This window comes from Girardinichthys multiradiatus, chromosome 5 (genome assembly GCF_021462225.1).
Source record: "Girardinichthys multiradiatus isolate DD_20200921_A chromosome 5, DD_fGirMul_XY1, whole genome shotgun sequence".
Lineage (NCBI taxonomy): Eukaryota > Metazoa > Chordata > Actinopteri > Cyprinodontiformes > Goodeidae > Girardinichthys > Girardinichthys multiradiatus.
This window is the reverse complement of record NC_061798.1, coordinates 34,490,927-34,508,067: the sequence shown is the minus strand read 5'-3', so window position 1 is coordinate 34,508,067 and position 17,141 is coordinate 34,490,927. Positions and strand designations below refer to the sequence as shown.

At 39.7% G+C, this 17,141-nt stretch overlaps 1 protein-coding gene across 1 annotated transcript in view; it reads right to left on the bottom strand.

Moving 5' to 3' along the window:
* The window catches only part of tusc3 (tumor suppressor candidate 3), a 91,019-nt gene extending 74,224 nt beyond the window's left edge, over positions 1–16,795 (bottom strand). The window contains exon 1 of the mRNA XM_047366837.1: positions 16,644–16,795. Coding sequence (XP_047222793.1) covers positions 16,644–16,748 — 105 coding nt within the window. The 5' untranslated portion in view covers positions 16,749–16,795. The remainder of the gene's footprint in view (positions 1–16,643) is intronic.
* Between the last annotated feature and the right edge of the window lie 346 nt (positions 16,796–17,141).

Genomic DNA, 17,141 nt, shown 5'->3' with positions numbered 1-17,141 from the left:
GGGGATGTTCATTTCAAGAAATATAAATAAAAACTCAAATTTGATAGTAAAAATTTAAAAACACCATCAAAATGTTGAACACTGAAATGTAAACATTCCAGGGAAAAGACAATGCAGAAATACACCGTTTATTTTATTAATTGCGACAAACGCTAATCACATTACACATTAAGTGAATCAGAGGCAAGAGAGCTAGTCTATCGCCATAAGACCCAAACAAACATTAGATAGTCCAAGGCTCCACGCCTGGCAGCTATTCTCAAGTTTAGGACTGGAAACTGGGAATGAAGACTGCTGCAAGTAGGTACCAACATGGCCACATGTCTAACATGAATAAATTGCAGAGTAACGTTTCCTTGAAAGAGCCTGTCATGAAAATGTTTACCACTGATACAGCTTTGGTTTCATATTTTAAATATGTTGCCCACATTTTTCCTGTTCTCCTTTCTGAAAGACTTAGGCAGTGAAGCAATTTAGAATTAGATTTAACCATCACTGCATCCCAAACTGTTGCTGAGTTCAGGCCTAGCTGAGATAAACATTATAAATCAATCTTTATATCAGATTAGCCTTCTCTCAGATGTGTTAAATGATTCAGTGTTCATTGGTGTGTTAAGATGGCATGAACAGTTGTTTTTTCAGAATTGTAACAAACCAATTACTGTTATACTGCTATGGTCTAAACTTTAGTAATTAGCACTGTGTGAGCAAAGGGTAAAATAAGGATACATTTTGAAAAGCGTGAATGGCTTTTAGTGAGAACGAGCAGGTAACATCAGATTTAATAATGGATAAACTGTTCAAATCTACTCTAACTAATCAATAATGTAGAAGTAGGTAAACCAGGTTGAGTAAACAACTAAAATAAATATATTATTAGAGGGTGCATCCAACTGTGATTGATGGCAATGGGTATTTAATGTTTACAACAGTAAGACACTGTCCCCATTCCTCTCAGATTATACAGGGCTGGCCAAGAATCTAGCTACAAAAGTGGTTCAGGAAAGTACCATTAACATGGAAGACACTTGATTTCAAGACACCCTATAATTATCAGAATGTCACAGGAGTTCAAAGAAAGGGGTAGCACTAGGGAAAAATATAAAAAATCTGACAATGAAGAAAAAAGGGTTGGTTAGGCAGAAAGAGATGACAATCTTGTTGCCACTCAAAAAATTTGTTAGAAACATGATAGAAAGGGGAGGGAAAACGGAGGAGGAATAACAGCGGAAGAAAATGACACAGAAACAGAGGCCATCAGTCACAGAGAAAGCAGGCCTGACACTCGTGCATCAATAATTCAGATAAATACGGTTAATGAGAGAGATCCAAACAGATCACCCCTGAATTTAGTGGGAGAAGAGTGAAACGCTTCCCATTGTGAAACACTGCTATTTTTAGCCACAATCTGGGTTTTATTGACAAGCTGGAAAGAAAGGATAGGGCACAATATTCATCTCTTTTCACCCATGAAACAGACCGAGCTCTAGCATGCATATTCCCATAAGACACCAGGGAAAAGACAAAACTAGAGAAGGACCCATTGTTCCCAAGAAAGTATTCGATGAGGGTCTGTGGGGATAATGCATAGACCATACTATGCAGATCAGGCATCTACTGGTGCGCATATCATTTATGTTTACAGTGGAAAAAAAATGCCGTAATTGTAATTAATCACCCAGTGATAATAATAAACTGAGAGTATGACTGGTGCTGTTACTTATGCTGTTTAAATTATATTTTCACTGTTGTTTCATCATTAAAATATGCAGTAGAGGGAGTAGAGTCAGCACAGAACAACTAGGCAAACTTGCATATTATTCTGAACTAAAGTATACTTTCACTGCCTTTTGCTTGCCTTTGTGAACATGCATCTGTTAGACAGTCAGAGGTATTAAATGCATAGTAGTCAAATTGGGTTTTCATCAAATTAAAATTTTAAAATGTGAAACCAACAATCTATCAGAAATTGTACCATAGTAACATTTCAAGCTGGTAACAATTTCATCCCTAACCTGGAGATAGGTACCAACCTTGCAATCATGCAAGTATGAAGTAGGTAAAGCAAATGAATGAACAGATATATATGATATATGACAAAACTACTATACATACTTTCACTATACCCAATATGATCAAAAGGATATTACAAAGTCATATTTTTTCAGAAAGCAAAATCACAGCTTTCCATCTATTTCATAAAATCCAGTGTTTGAAAGGCATATTAAGAAAGTAAAAACTGTTAAGCAGTAGATTTTTCTCTCATGAAGTTGTCAGAGCAACAACCAAGAGCCAAAACTGCTTACACAGTGTTCATCTTAAGAGGCTCCAGTTTAAAGTCTGCAAGTAGCTTTGGTTATGCCCTGAAGGGTCAACCACAGACGTTTATTGGCCCTCCGTGTGCAGAGGTAGCAGGCTTTTATTATTCCGATCCACTTATTGGACTGGTCCCTGGGTGGTACCAAGAACACTGCTTTGCAATCTCTCTCTCTCTGGATATATAGCTCTCCAGATATTACTGTCCCTGCTTCAGAATCAAAGTCCAGAACTTTGTTTCCTCTTTTTGCCCCCCCCCCCTGACTCTGCATGCTGAGGTATAGGAATTGCTTACACTGCCCCTTTCTATGTGCTGTGGTCAGCCTTGAGACAAAAAAAACACACCAGTGCCTACAATTTCTAGCTGAGCTGAGGTGATGAATGAGGGTCTATCTGAATAATAAACTCTTAATACCTTTATTCCTTTTGAACTTTGATTAAAAGTACACCAAAAAAAAATAAAGTTCTTTATACTATGCAAATTTGTAAGTTTTCCAAAAGTGCAATAGGTCTTTAAATTGTATTTAGCATCTTCACAGACCTGAGTCATATATAGTTGAAAAAGAGGGGATGGCCGGAAAAAGACCTTAAAGCTCTACAATTTAAGCTTATTTGAATAGAAAAGAAACTTTAAAATTATACTTTAAACTAAATGATTATGTTTTGAAAATAACTTATTTTAACATTTGAAGTGCATCTTAAAATCTAAAAAGGTAGAAAAAGATTCAGGCAGTCAACACAAAATTGCAGGGCATCAAGATCAAGGCCAAAGCCCCTGTTGATGCCCATGTTGATTTTTGGTATGGCACTGCAAGAGAAATCATTGCGTCAACATGCATAAATGCATGTTAATGGGGCGCATTAATCTCTTAAGCCCATAGGGTTTCAGAAGCAATTTCCACCAGGAATACACAAACTAAATTAATTGCAAACTTTTGGTACCTATATAAAGGTAAGACATAAAAATTGCAATAGTGGCTCCATTGGAACCACTATTCCAACTATGTTACTATGTCTGATTTATTTGTGATTAAACAAAAACAAAACAAAACTCAAATTTTTTCAGCCTCGCCAAATTTTTTTTAAAATTAAGTAAACATTGTAAAACACCACGAAAATCCTTTTGAAAACCTAGGATAAGCCTATGATTGTATTCATCAACATCTTGACTATAAGTGCAGCACATTGGGATATATATATATATATATATATATATATATATATATATATATATATATATATATATATATATATGTGTATATATATACACACAGGTACTTTGAAGAACCTAGAATACAGGTCCTTCTCAAAATATTAGCATATTGTGATAAAGTTCATTATTTTCCATAATGTCATGATGAAAATTTAACATTCATGTATTTTAGATTCATTGCACACTAACTGAAATATTTCAGGTCTTTTTTTGTCTTAATACGGATGATTTTGGCATACAGCTCATGAAAACCCCAAATTCCTATCTCACAAAATTAGCATATCATTAAAAGGGTCTCTAAACAAGATATGAACTTAATCATCTGAATCAACGAGTTAACTCTAAACACCTGCAAAAGATTCCTGAGGCCTTTAAAACTCCCAGCCTGGTTCATCACTCAAAACCCCAATCATGGGTAAGACTGCCGACCTGACTGCTGTCCAGAAGGCCACTATTGACACCCTCAAGCAAGAGGGTAAGACGCAGAAAGAAATTTCGGAACGAATAGGCTGTTCCCAGAGTGCTGTATCAAGGCACCTCAGTGGGAAATCTGTGGGAAGGAAAAAGTGTGGCAGAAAACGCTGCACAACGAGAAGAGGTGACCGGACCCTGAGGAAGATTGTGGAGAAGGGCCGATTCCAGACCTTGGGGGACCTGCGGAAGCAGTGGACTGAGTCTGGAGTAGAAACATCCAGAGCCACCGTGCACAGGCGTGTGCAGGAAATGGGCTACAGGTGCCACATTCCCCAGGTCAAGCCACTTTTGAACCAGAAACAGCGGCAGAAGCCCCTGACCTGGGCTACAGAGAAGCAGCACTGGACTGTTGCTCAGTGGTCCAAAGTACTTTTTTCGGATGAAAGCAAATTCTGCATGTCATTCGGAAATCAAGGTGCCAGAGTCTGGAGGAAGACTGGGGAGAAGGAAATGCCAAAATGCCAGAAGTCCAGTGTCAAGTACCCACAGTCAGTGATGGTCTGGGTTGCCGTGTCAGCTGCTGGTGTTGGTCCACTGTGTTTTATCAAGGGCAGGGTCAATGCAGCTGCTATCAGGAGATTTTGGAGCACTTCATGCTTCCATTTGCTGAAAAGCTTTATGGAGATGAAGATTTCATTTTTCAGCACAACCTGGCACCTGCTCACAGTGCCAAAACCACTGGTAAATGGTTTACTGACCATGGTATCACTGTGCTCAATTGGCCTGCCAACTCTCCTGACCTGAACCCCATAGAGAATCTGTGGGATATTGTGAAGAGAACGTTGAGAGACTCAAGACCCAACACTCTGGATGAGCTAAAGGCCGCTATTGAAGCATCCTGGGCCTCCATAAGACCTCAGCAGTGCCACAGGCTGATTGCCTCCATGCCACGCCGCATTGAAGCAGTCATTTCTGCCAAAGGATTCCCGACCAAGTATTGAGTGCATAACTGTACATGATTATTTGAAGGTTGACGTTATTTGTATTAAAAACACTTTTCTTTTATTGGTCGGATGAAATATGCTAATTTTGTGAGATAGGAATTTTGGGTTTTCATGAGCTGTATGCCACAATCATCCGTATTAAGACAATAACAGACCTGAAATATTTCAGTTAGTGTGCAATAAATCTAAAATATATGAATGTTAAATTTTCATCAGGTCAGAGTGTAGCTCGAGTTCAACAGTTTCTGAGCCTGGTGGTCTCACTCTGAATGCTCCTCAGCCGCCTGACTGAGGGGAGGGGCTGAAACAGTCTGTGTGCGGGATGGGTGGAGTGCTTTGTGATGCGGAGGTCAGAGGTGGTGGGAAGACTCCCTACAGTCCTCTGTGCAGCCTTTACCCCCCTAAGCAGAGCCTTCCTGTCTGTATTATTTGTTTTTTATATTTTAACACATTTCTAATGCAAGAAAAAAAGAGGACAGAAATTGCAAATTTCAAATACAATCTCCAGTTTGTCCAATGTAGAATGAATAAGGTCAGGTTTGACTTAAGTATTATCAAGGGTACCAAAATGGTGAAATAGCTCTTTCTGAAGCAATCTCAGATTATTGTATACACATATACACAGTTAAAGCATATACTAGCCTTAAAGCATATACTAGCCAGCACCAGACAAAAAGGGCAGAGATGAAAAATTGGTGAGATGAATACAAAGTGCTGCATCACCATTTTGTCCATTTCCTGCTAAATAAGATCTTCCCCTGCCTCCTCCACCTTTCTGTCATGGCCCTAGGCAGGCAACTGTGAGAGTAGATTTCCTCCCATTATAACCCTTCAATATCTCCCCTATGCCTCACTGAAAGTATGTTTATCTGTAGGTGAAGGGGTGAGTGTGGCATCTTTCTTTCCTCTATTTAGTGCTATTGGAGAAGCACATAACTAGATACAGATTCAGTTGGGTAAGAGATTAAAAAATTTTCTGTCAACCATTACGTAATGCGCAGGTATACCCGAGTTGACCTATGACGGTCGGGACCATAGTTATAATGTGTAGCTTTACTCTGCAGTTAATATAATAGAAAGCATCGCTCCAGATAACTACTTGTGTCAATAGATAATCTAGAAAGTGTTAAACTATCTTTGTGACTAAAAGTAACAATACATCACTGCATGCTATGAGCTGTAATTTCAAATTGACCTCCTATCTTCTCTTTCTGTCTCTTTCTCTGTAAGTCCCACTTGTAATAACTCACAGCTTTCTCCGAGTTATCTCTTAGATGTATAATTTCCCCTGAACTTTAAACTTTTAATGTCTAATCCTACATTTAATAAGCATTATTCTGACTTACTCATAAAGTAAAACTGCGTGCTTTAAAAACAATTCCAGACCAAAACCGCTTCAAAGACAAAGTTAGATAAAAATGACAAACAATGGCTTATATTAAACTGCAAAATCCACTTCACTTAACTCTGTCTTATATGCCAGATCACACTGCTATGCTAATTGTCACTCATGTCATATGGTTGAGTATTTAAGAAACCCAATTCTTGTGCCATTGCTGAACACTATAAAGCAGGACAAACATGCCATTCTCAATTATTTATACATTTGCTCTCCCATTTATATGCTTTTCCATCAGTGGTTAATCTGCCTATTTATTCCCCATTTATACATTCACTCAGTCAGCTTTTTGTTCTGTTGACATATCTAATTCTTTGCTCATTTATATGCCTGTCGACCTGTCAGCCATTGTTTCATACATTCCTTTTTCAACTCACTTCATAATCTGTTCAAATACTCTCCCACCATCTGCACAGTCAGCAAAGGAAAATGGTGCTGTTTAGATGGTACATCAAAAAACATCCATCTGACTTTATTCAAATAAGTGGTTCCAAAACAACAGTATCTTAGTGTCATCTTTCCACTTTTAAGCAGTGTAGCATTCTTACAGTCAGATCCACCTGCAACCTTGCTTCAACTGACATGGAGTTATGGCGTAAATGTTCAGTAAGTTGTCTAATAAACAGACAATATCGGTCTAATTGAAAAGATTAACTGGATTAATCAATTATTGAAATAATGTTCAACTCATAGTAATAAGAGTAATAATTAGTGGAGTGTTCAGACTCTAAAACATGTAATTTGCTGAAAGAACAACCCACTCAGAGCAGTAATAAAGCCAAATCATTTGGTTTAAATTCTGTAAAATATCTCCTATTAAGCACCATTTGCTTACTTGACTAGCAAAATAATTAGTTGCAGTCCTATGGTGAAGTTCAGCTCTGTTCACCTGACCTCTTAAGACCCCTATGTGGATTTTAGGGGAAGATTTGGGATAAAAACAACTTCTATTCACCCCAACCAGCTTGATCCATCACACTGCAATAGGTCAGGAATATGCAAATAATTCAAAGCATCTAAATCATTTTGTGTAGCTGGTAGTAGGAGTTTTTTTTTGTTTATTTTTTTTCACTTTGAGGTCTTACAGTGATTTTTCCTGTTTTGTGTTCATAGGAAGATATAAGGGCTGTTGACCTGCCTCTGTGCCGAGTGTATGGCTACTCTGTGGCGGTGCCGGGTGTTTGTCTGCCTGGGACAGCTGCAGCCTCCGTGAGCCGAGGCTTTCTGTCCCTTGCTGCTAGGGGGCGCTGAGTGCTACGAGGTTTCAACTCTTCTCACAACTGTAAAAAAATCGCAATTTCCGGGTGACAAACTAGAACACTCACAAACTACACAAACACACCTACTCTATCTACACACATTCACACAACTGCACCCATACAAAAGATTCAAAAGGCTGATGGTCATAAAAACAAATTCATATTTAATTAATGTAACCTGTCTACTTTGATACCAGACGTAATCCTGATTTTATTAAGTCAATCAAGCAATTAGGACACCATATCCAGACAGCTTTTTGGTGGAGTAAAGCTGCCCTGGCATATGTATGTGTTGGACCATTTGTACGTCACTATGCTTTCCAGCGTCATCGGCCATTTTGTACCCCAGGATAGTCTGCTACTACAACTCCCACCATGCATCGCGGCTGATAAGAAGGGGGCGTTGCAGCTCTGATGTCACAGTGGACTATATAGTGATCTGAGGTTTCTCTAATCCTCGCTTTCACGCTGGAAACCGGACCAGCATCTGAGGCGCATCATTCTGGAGAAGAAAATCCCACGTGGACTTTCATTCATTCTCCCCCGTTGGCCAATGAGAAGAAAAATTCATGAAAGAAGTTTCTGGAATAGGAAGGCCAGAAACTTCACTTTACCGATCGAAGACGGGATTTCAACACGTGACAAAAAACCCCACGGAGGTTTCAAGGAGACGGAATCGCCATCCTTGTTTCTGTTCCAGTCGATTGTTGTCCGTCATATTGTTCCCTTTTTCCAAAGGAGGCCAAGGACGACGCTGACCGCTTCTTGGAGTTAATTGCGAACACGCAGCAACTCCCCCCTCTCTCTCCTTCCCTCCCTCTGCTCCAGAGGAGACAACACCAAATAATTCTGTTCTGTTTTTTTTTATTTCTATTAAAATAGCTTGGGCAGGATAGAGTAGGATTTTAGGGCGATTTAGAATTGCCACTTATAGTCCAATGTGTTCGAAGTGTATGTGTATGCCATGTGTTATTGAATTTTGATTATTGCTGGACCCTGAAGCCACAGAGCTTCGCAAGTTGTGTTTTACTGTGTGAAAACCTGAGCGCAGGCGCACTGTAAAACCGAACTGCTATAATAACCTCATGGTGAAACTCAACCATTTTCTTTGTCTTCACCTTCGTGTTTGTACTGGTTGCTGCCAAAGGTTTTGACTCTTTGTGTGCTCACTGAGCTCCCAACTTTGGGGGTTTTATGACACTTTGCGCCTGGAGGGGGCCGCACCCAAAGCTTTGTTCAGCACCATATTCTGTCTTCTTTTGCCATAACTGCTGGTTTGATGTCATACACACTCAATGCTGTTTTATTCTGTTTAGTTAGATACTTTACCCCTTTTGTGTAGAATTTGGCATGTTTGATTAGGTGAAAATTATTGAATCGGAATAGCGTGGTGTATCAGTGCTGTTGATTTAATAGATATTCAGGTAGATAAAGAGTGTTGTGTTTATTTTGAGAAAGAGTGATTTGTCTGTCAAAATAAGGTCAAAGTTCCACACATTCGGTGAAACGGTTGATTAAACAGTGACATCTTGTAATAGTTATCATTACTGAGAATTTAATAATTGTAATTATCAAGTGCCTTGACCCATAATTACAATGCCAGAGGTCATCTCTTATTTCGATTCGTAAGTAATGATTTCTGGTTAAGAAATTAATATTTTTCAAATTATGATTTTAAATTATAATTCTTGATAAATATTAACTAATCAATAATAATAATTCTTACATATGCAACCAGCTTCTTCAAATGGTATGCCTGAAACGCCACAACAAGACAAGTAAAGAGAAAATAGAAAACAAAAAGAAAAAAAAGAGGGCAATGCATTTTTCAACTGAAGGAGGGCAAGAATGGTCTATCAGAGTAAACTGATCTTGTTACATAACTATTTGCCACAGCTTCTCTGAATCGAAAGAAGTCATTTGAGGAGGTTCGGCATCTGATCAGGAGGCCCCCCGGAGTGCCTCTCTTTGGAGATTTTCTGGGCACGTCTCACTGATCGGAGACCCCAGGAAGACCCAGAACTCGCTGGAGGGACTATAGATCCCATTTGGCCAGGGAACACTATGGGATAGTCCAGAATGAGCAAGACGCTGTTACTGTGGGAGGGATGTCTGGGGTTCCCTACTGCACCTGTTGCATCCGTAGCCCCATCTCGAATTAGCTGAAGGCAGCAGACGATGGACGGACGGATGAACAAAGTCACAAAGCACTGTACAACATAAAACCCATTGAGTAACACTTAAGTATTGTATAAGTATACTTCTTGAAGTATAAAAACCAGCATTTACAAAGCACGTTCATGATATATAAGCCTGGCAGAACAAAACAGTTTTCAGTTGGTTTTTAAAAATGTTACAGGAGATTCTGGCCATGAAATTGAAGGCTAAAAGGAGCAGAGTGTTTTGTTAAAAGCTGACAAATAATCAGGAGTCATTTAGAGCCCTGTAGGTGAGAACCAGAACTGTAAACCGGATTCTAAAATCCACTGGGAGCCAGTGTAGAGGGTATAAGACCGGGGTGATATGAGAGTGTTTACCAGATCTAGTAAGATGCCTGGCTGCTGCGTTCTGAATAGTTTGCAGACACAAAATGTATGATTTGTCCAGTCTGATAAAAAGAGCACTGCAGTAACACAAGTGCATGAATGATGTACTCTAGATCTGCTCGAAAAACCACGTCTTGTATTTAAAAAATGTTTCTTAAATAAAAGACACAGCATCAAGAAATGGATCTAATGTGTGAGTCAAACCCAAACGAGAAGTGAAATGTAACTCCTATGTTTTTCATTGGATTTGATTGCTGGGCAAAAAGAGGCAAGTGTCCGATTAATTTTAGAATGCAAGTGTCTATATTTTAAACCAGAAAATTATGGAAGAGCCAGTCGTTGATCCAAGATAAACATTAAACAAAGATGGACAGACTATCCAGCTGGAAAGGTTTAAAAGATACATACAGTTGCATGTCATGTGCATGGATGTGATAGGAGACATCAGAAAAAGATAATGCCAGCCAATGGAAGAACGTAAAAAGAAAACAATAATGGGCCCAGAACTGACTCTGGAGTCCAAAGAGAACTTGGCTGTCTCGCAAGTTTACATCAGCCTCATCGTTTAAGTTGGTGTATGCCACTCTCGCGAACCAAATGAAAAGGCGTCCAAGGTATGAACCAGCTGATGTGCAGATTAAAATGCAAAGTGCAAACTCCAAATACCTGGCGCAACCCTCTGCTTGCCAGCTGACAAATGGTGTGCAGCCACTATAAGAGCTCTGTATGAAAATGTATTTGTTTCAAACAATGAAAGTCTACGGCTGCACTCAGGTATTCCAAAATCTAGATTGTAAATTCCACCCAGAATATTTTGGTATCAGTAGAAAGCTTGCGCATTAAGCTTTAAAGCTGAGCACACAACAGACTCAGGGGACTAAACCTTCAACACAATCACTTACTTATGCTGTCAGGCTTTGCAGATCTCAGGAAACAAGATAGACAGAAAGCAAACAGAAATGCAGCATTAAACAGCAGTCGCTCACAACAGTTAGAAACTGGGGAAAATCACTAAAGTAGCAGACATTGTTTAGAAAAACAGTGTGTCAAAGAAAAATGGTTATCGTGTCTGTAATGAAAATGAGAATGGGCAGAACATGCATAATGTATGAGGATTATCAGGATTCAGAATGCAAGCAGTCAGTGGTAGTCACAGCAGGTTTCCTAAAAGTTTCACTCTGCCTTGCCCAATATAAACAAACTTATTTCTGCATTGATGTTGCTAAAATAACAGTTCCACGGTGTTATACTATTTTATATTTACTGCTAACAGCCAATAATAAGAAAGAAATTGGTGGTGGGTAAGCATTACAGACTGATTGCCCTAATATGTCAGTCATTAAAAGGTTTTTAATGCCACACTTAACAGTACATAAAGAAAGAAAAGTTTTGTACTGGAACTATTTCCAGTGGATAAAAGCACTAACACTCATGGGGAGTAAGCTAAAAGAGTACCACCCATCTTTCTTAATGAAGTAAAGGTGACTCCAGGCTGGCTACCTGAACACTTATTAACCAGCTAATATCAACTTGTACTCAATTTACTCTGTAAAGAGCAGAACAGCAAAAAGTGTAATATTTGGGATAAACAAATTTTAAATTAGTGTGAGTCTATATTTGTGCTTTATGGCTTTCTTGCAGTGCGCAATTTCAGAAACCTTATAAGGCTATTCCATAACTATGCGACGTGGATTTAATAAACGTTGGTACGACATCAAGTTTGATGTGTGCACATTGTACAGTGTCATTTACTACTAAATCGGTTATGAAGTATGGCAAAAGGATATGTCATCAGCATGCGCCATCTATCAGTGCCACCTGACACATCCACAACAAACACACAATGAAGAATGCATCCCTTGTTCTTGCAGCATTCATGTGCCTCACAATAAATATAAAGAAAAGGAGAACTTGGGATGCCGTTGTGCAAAATTCAGTTCCCCTGAATTAATCTGTTTCTCCTCTGTGATCACGGTGTCTTTGCCTCCTACTAGCGGATTCTCCTCACCAGTCTGCTATCAACTCACCCTAACCTCACAGTGCTCATTCCTAAACCTTTAAGAACTCTGTGAAAATACTATATGGTGAAATAGATGTACTGCCCCCATGGTGTAACACCAGTGCTGTTTGACCAGGGGAACACAATATTTCGGGGGAACCAAATTCGCACAACACAGTCCTCTCGCAGCTCCTCTGCTGGACAGGCGTGGTAAGGCATATTCGTCACTTCCTGTTTTCGTTGTTGCACTTGGTGGATTGTTTGGTGTGTGAAGGCTCTCTCGTTTGATCTGATTTCTCTCTACTGTGGTACCTCTTACTTGTTCTAATACATAAGCACATTAAAACACATACTTTCTGTTGCTGCTTTTAATGTTTGGAGACTCTCCGTGTTTTACACGTTTTTTTCTAGCAGTGGTAAAGGGTCGTTAGCTTAGCGTTAGCTTTAGCTCCACCATGGCTACCCGTTCCGCTGTTTCTCTCTCTGAGTCTCCTCCTCTCTCCTGCTCTCTCTGTCAGATGTTCAGTTACTCCTCTGCCTCCTTTAGTAATAATGGAACGTGTAATAAATGTAGCATTTTTGTAGCTTTGGAGGCGAGGGTGTCGGAATTGGAGGCCCGGCTCCGCGCTGTTGAAAAACCAGCAGATAGCCGAGGCCTCTTAGTCAGCGTGGAGCCACCGAGGGTAGCTCCCCATAGCAGTCCTTCAGCAGAGCCCGCGCAGCCGGGGCCTCAGGACGGCCGGGTGACGGTACGTAGAAAGCATAGTCCTAGATCCCAGCCCACAGGTCACCACCAACCCGTCTGCGTTTCTAACAGATTTTCCCCGCTCAGCGACACACCCGCTGAGAAGCCAACTCTGGTAATAGGCACCTCCATAGTCAGAAACGTGGCACTAGAGACACCAGCGACCATAGTCAAATGTCTGCCAGGGGCCAGAACGGGCGACATCAAGTCCTACCTGAAACTCCTGGCAAAGGAAAAGCGTAAATACAGTAAGACTGTTATTCACGCTGGCGGTAATGACACCCGGTTACGTCAATCAGAGGTCACCAAAGTTAGTGTTGCTTTGGTGTGTAAGTTTGCCAAAAGAATGTCGAACTTCATAATTTTCTCTGGTCCCCTCCCCGATCTGACCAGCGACAACATGTTTAGCCGCATGCTGTCATTCAACCGCTGGTTGTCTAGGTGGTGTCCAGAAAACAATGTGGGCTACATTGATAATTGGCGAACATTTTGGGGAAAACCTGGTCTGATCCGGAGAGACGGCATCCATCCCACTTTGGATGGAGCAGCTCTTCTTTCTAGGAATCTGGCCATATTTATTAGTTCTCCAAACCTCTGACAACCCAGGGTTCAGACCAGGAAGCAGGGTCGTAGATTAACACTCCTCTCTGCAGCTTGTACACTGCTACCCACCCATTACCCTATTAAGACAGTGTCTCGCCCACGGCCAAAATTGAATTGATTAAAAAATAATCTCAAACGAGGAAATCAGGAAAATCTAATAAAAATAAACACAAATCAGACTAAAAAGACAAACAAAACAATTACATGTGGCTTACTGAACATCAGATTTCTCTCTTCAAAGACTTTGCTAGTTAGTGACCTGATTTGTGACAATCAGATTGATTTACTTTGCCTCACAGAAACCTGGCTGCAGCTAGAGGATGTTACTATAAATGAGTCAACTCCTACTAATTATTTAAATTTTCACATTCCTCGAAATACTGGGCGAGGAGGAGTAGCAACCATCTTTCAGTCCAATTTATTGACTAGTCCCAGACCAATCAATAGCTACAACTCTTTTGAATATTTAATCCTTAGTTTTCCTCATCCAAATTGCAAAGCACTAAAACCACTTCTGTTTGTTGTTTTGTACCGCCCACCAGGCCCTTACTCTCAATTTTTAGATCAGTTTTCAGACCTTTTATCTGATTTAGTGTTAAATACAGATAAGGTTATTATAGTGGGGGATTTTAACATTCATGTTGACACTGAAAGTGATAGCTTAAATATAGCCTTTAATGCTATCTTAGACTCAATTAACGTTGCTCAAAACATTAAAAAACCCACCCACCTTTGTCTTCATTCTCTGGACCTTGTGCTGACATATGGCATTGAGTGTAAAGACATAATATTTTCACATAACCCTGTCTGACCATTTTTTAATAACCTTTGAGTTTAATTTAACAGAGTCCTCCACACCTAAAAGAAAATTTCATTATAGTACACCATTATCAGACAATGCTGTAATAACCTTTAAAGAATCTGTTCCACTTTTGATTTCATTATCACAGAAAAGCACAGTGGAGGGCAATAATTTTGTTTCTGCCCCCTTCACAAATTGATTCTCTTGTTCATACTGTTACTTCATCATTGCGTGGTGCATTAGACAATGCAGCCCCCTTGAAGAAAAAGGTAATTATTCAGGAGGCTAGAACTTTCCTTTTTGATAAAGCTTATAGTTAGAGTGGCTTAGGTTATCCTGAGCTATCTCTGTAGTTATGCTTCTATAGGCTTAGGCGGCTGGAGGACATAATGACCACTTTCACCCTCTTCGCTACATTCTCACACTATTCTCTAATTCTGCATTATTTCATGTTATTTCAACTTTTAACTTTGTTCTCTCTCTTTTCTCTTCCTAGAAGCTACACCTGGCCTGACTCTGTGTCTACCTGTGACACCTTTCTGGAGAGGGGTATCGTCCAAGCTTCTGCTGGCCACAACTTAATGCTCACCCTCTACCGATGATCCACGTGGCCCTGTCTTTCAGTGTTTCTTTCTCTCTCCTAGACATGGCAATTGAGTGAGCTTTTACTGTGACTAACTATATGTGCTCTCTTGCAGACTAACCTTGAAAACTGGCTCAGAGTTTATCTGTTCTTTCTTTCTAGGTGAAACGACTAAAGGAGCTCCATCCATTAACATTTACTTTTCCTTCCCATAGAAAGGACTCCTGGTTCAGTGCTTCATCTCTTTGTGTCTCTGCTCTGATCTCTCAAACCCCCAGTCGGTCGTGGCAGATGGCCGCTCACACTGAGCCTGGTTCTGCTGGAGGTTTCTTCCTGTTAAAAGGGAGTTTTTCTACTCCACTGTTGCTACATGCATGCTCAGTATGAGGGATTGCTGCAAAGTCAATGCCAGTGACTGTCCACTGTCTCTACATGCTCATCCCAGAGGAGTGAATGCTACAAGTCTCTGACTCGATGCAATCTGCTGTGTTTCCTTAGACAGAAAAACGTCTTATCCAATTTGAATAAATAACTGAATCTGACTGCACTGTTCAATGGTTAGGATTAATTGGAATGTATGTACCTGACTTTTGTGAAGTGCCTTGAGAGGACATGTTTTGTGAATTGGCGCTATATAAATAAACTGACTTGAATTGAAGCAGTCTTTATAGTCCAATTCTATTACCTATCTAACATAAAAAATAATAAATGCTAGATATTATTAAAAGTGTAACAATCAATATATTAGCAAAAGTAGGAATAACTGTTGCTTTTCTCTTTTGAATAAAAGATATTAGATCTAATAATTAAAATTTCGGCATAAAACTATGATACCATGAAACTGTGGTACGTTTACTGAAGATTATTCTACCATGCAAATCTCGTGCTTTCAAAGGAATGACAAGATTAATACAAAAAGTACTGATTAATAAGGATAATCATTTCAGTTATTGCAAGTTGCAGCTTAAGCGTTATGAGGATGAGTGAATGTTCTTTGTTTGCTTTTTATTTAAAATTTGATTGACCAATGTTGCTGTTATCTTTAATAAAGCAAGCTCATCTGTGTATATGATTAAGAACAAACAGGCAAATACTAACTACACAGCAAAAACATATATATTTTTAGCTTAAGATTATTAATAACACAGTTGATGAACACCTTCTTGAAACAGTGGCAAATAAAGGATGAATAACCTCTATTATTTTCATTTTCAATGAAATCGCCCTATTGTCACTACGCGGTAGAACCAAAATAATGTCTCTTTTGCTGAACAACAATGACCTGAATGAGACCGAGCACTTCGCTTACCTATAGTCCTCTTCCGCATTCGCGGATTACAAAGTAAAACTCGTCTTTCCATTTGTTTGATGGAGCCCAAGGAGACTTCAAATGAGAACACAATATCTGCATTTAGTTAGTACATATTTTGTATTGCTTTCGGACAAAATGAGTTAAAGAATTGTTGCCTGCTTTAGCAAATCCACATACATAGCCCTAACTGACTGTGGCTGCTTGCTGAGCCTATTTGTCTCATTTGGCTTTTCAAAACGTAGCTCGAAACACATTTCTGTAGAGCTACTTTCATTCATATCACAAATGTGATTTAGTTTCTAAAAGACAAACCAACCACCAGCTCTTCCTACGCGCATTCTAATGATTGCTAGCTTAACACCAGCGGAGGGTTACACCAGTGCAGATCCCATTCAAACAACACGAGGAAACTCGCTAGTAAAACATGCCTGGACGGTTTAAACATTACCTCTTTCTTCTTCTGTCCTCCTCCGGTAGGCAGACATAACGCCAGCAGGAATAAAACAGTCAGAAGGTGCAGGTTAACAACTAGGTTAGACCAAGTAGACGCCATGACAGAAGGATGCTGACTGCGAGACACGTCTCCGCCAAATGATTGGGTGTCGAGTCGACCAATAGGCGCCAAATTCTTGGATTACGGAAGTTTATGGGTTTTGTAGTTTTTTTGTTTTGATAGTCTTCGAGTAATCTCCTCACAGATTTAACAGAGTCAGCGCACAAATAGACAAAATCTATTTCGCAAAACAAGGTTAAAATAACTCAAAAAATGTGAAAGCATAAGGTGTCAGGAGCAAGGACAGTAGGGCTGCGTCTATTAAGTTTTATAGGTAGGCTGACTAGTGTTGCAGACACATACACCAGAGATAATGGGCAGAGGAAATGAATTATATGAAATCAGTAGTGGTAACATGTGAACCCAGTCCCATGATAAAATCCCTCCCACGCG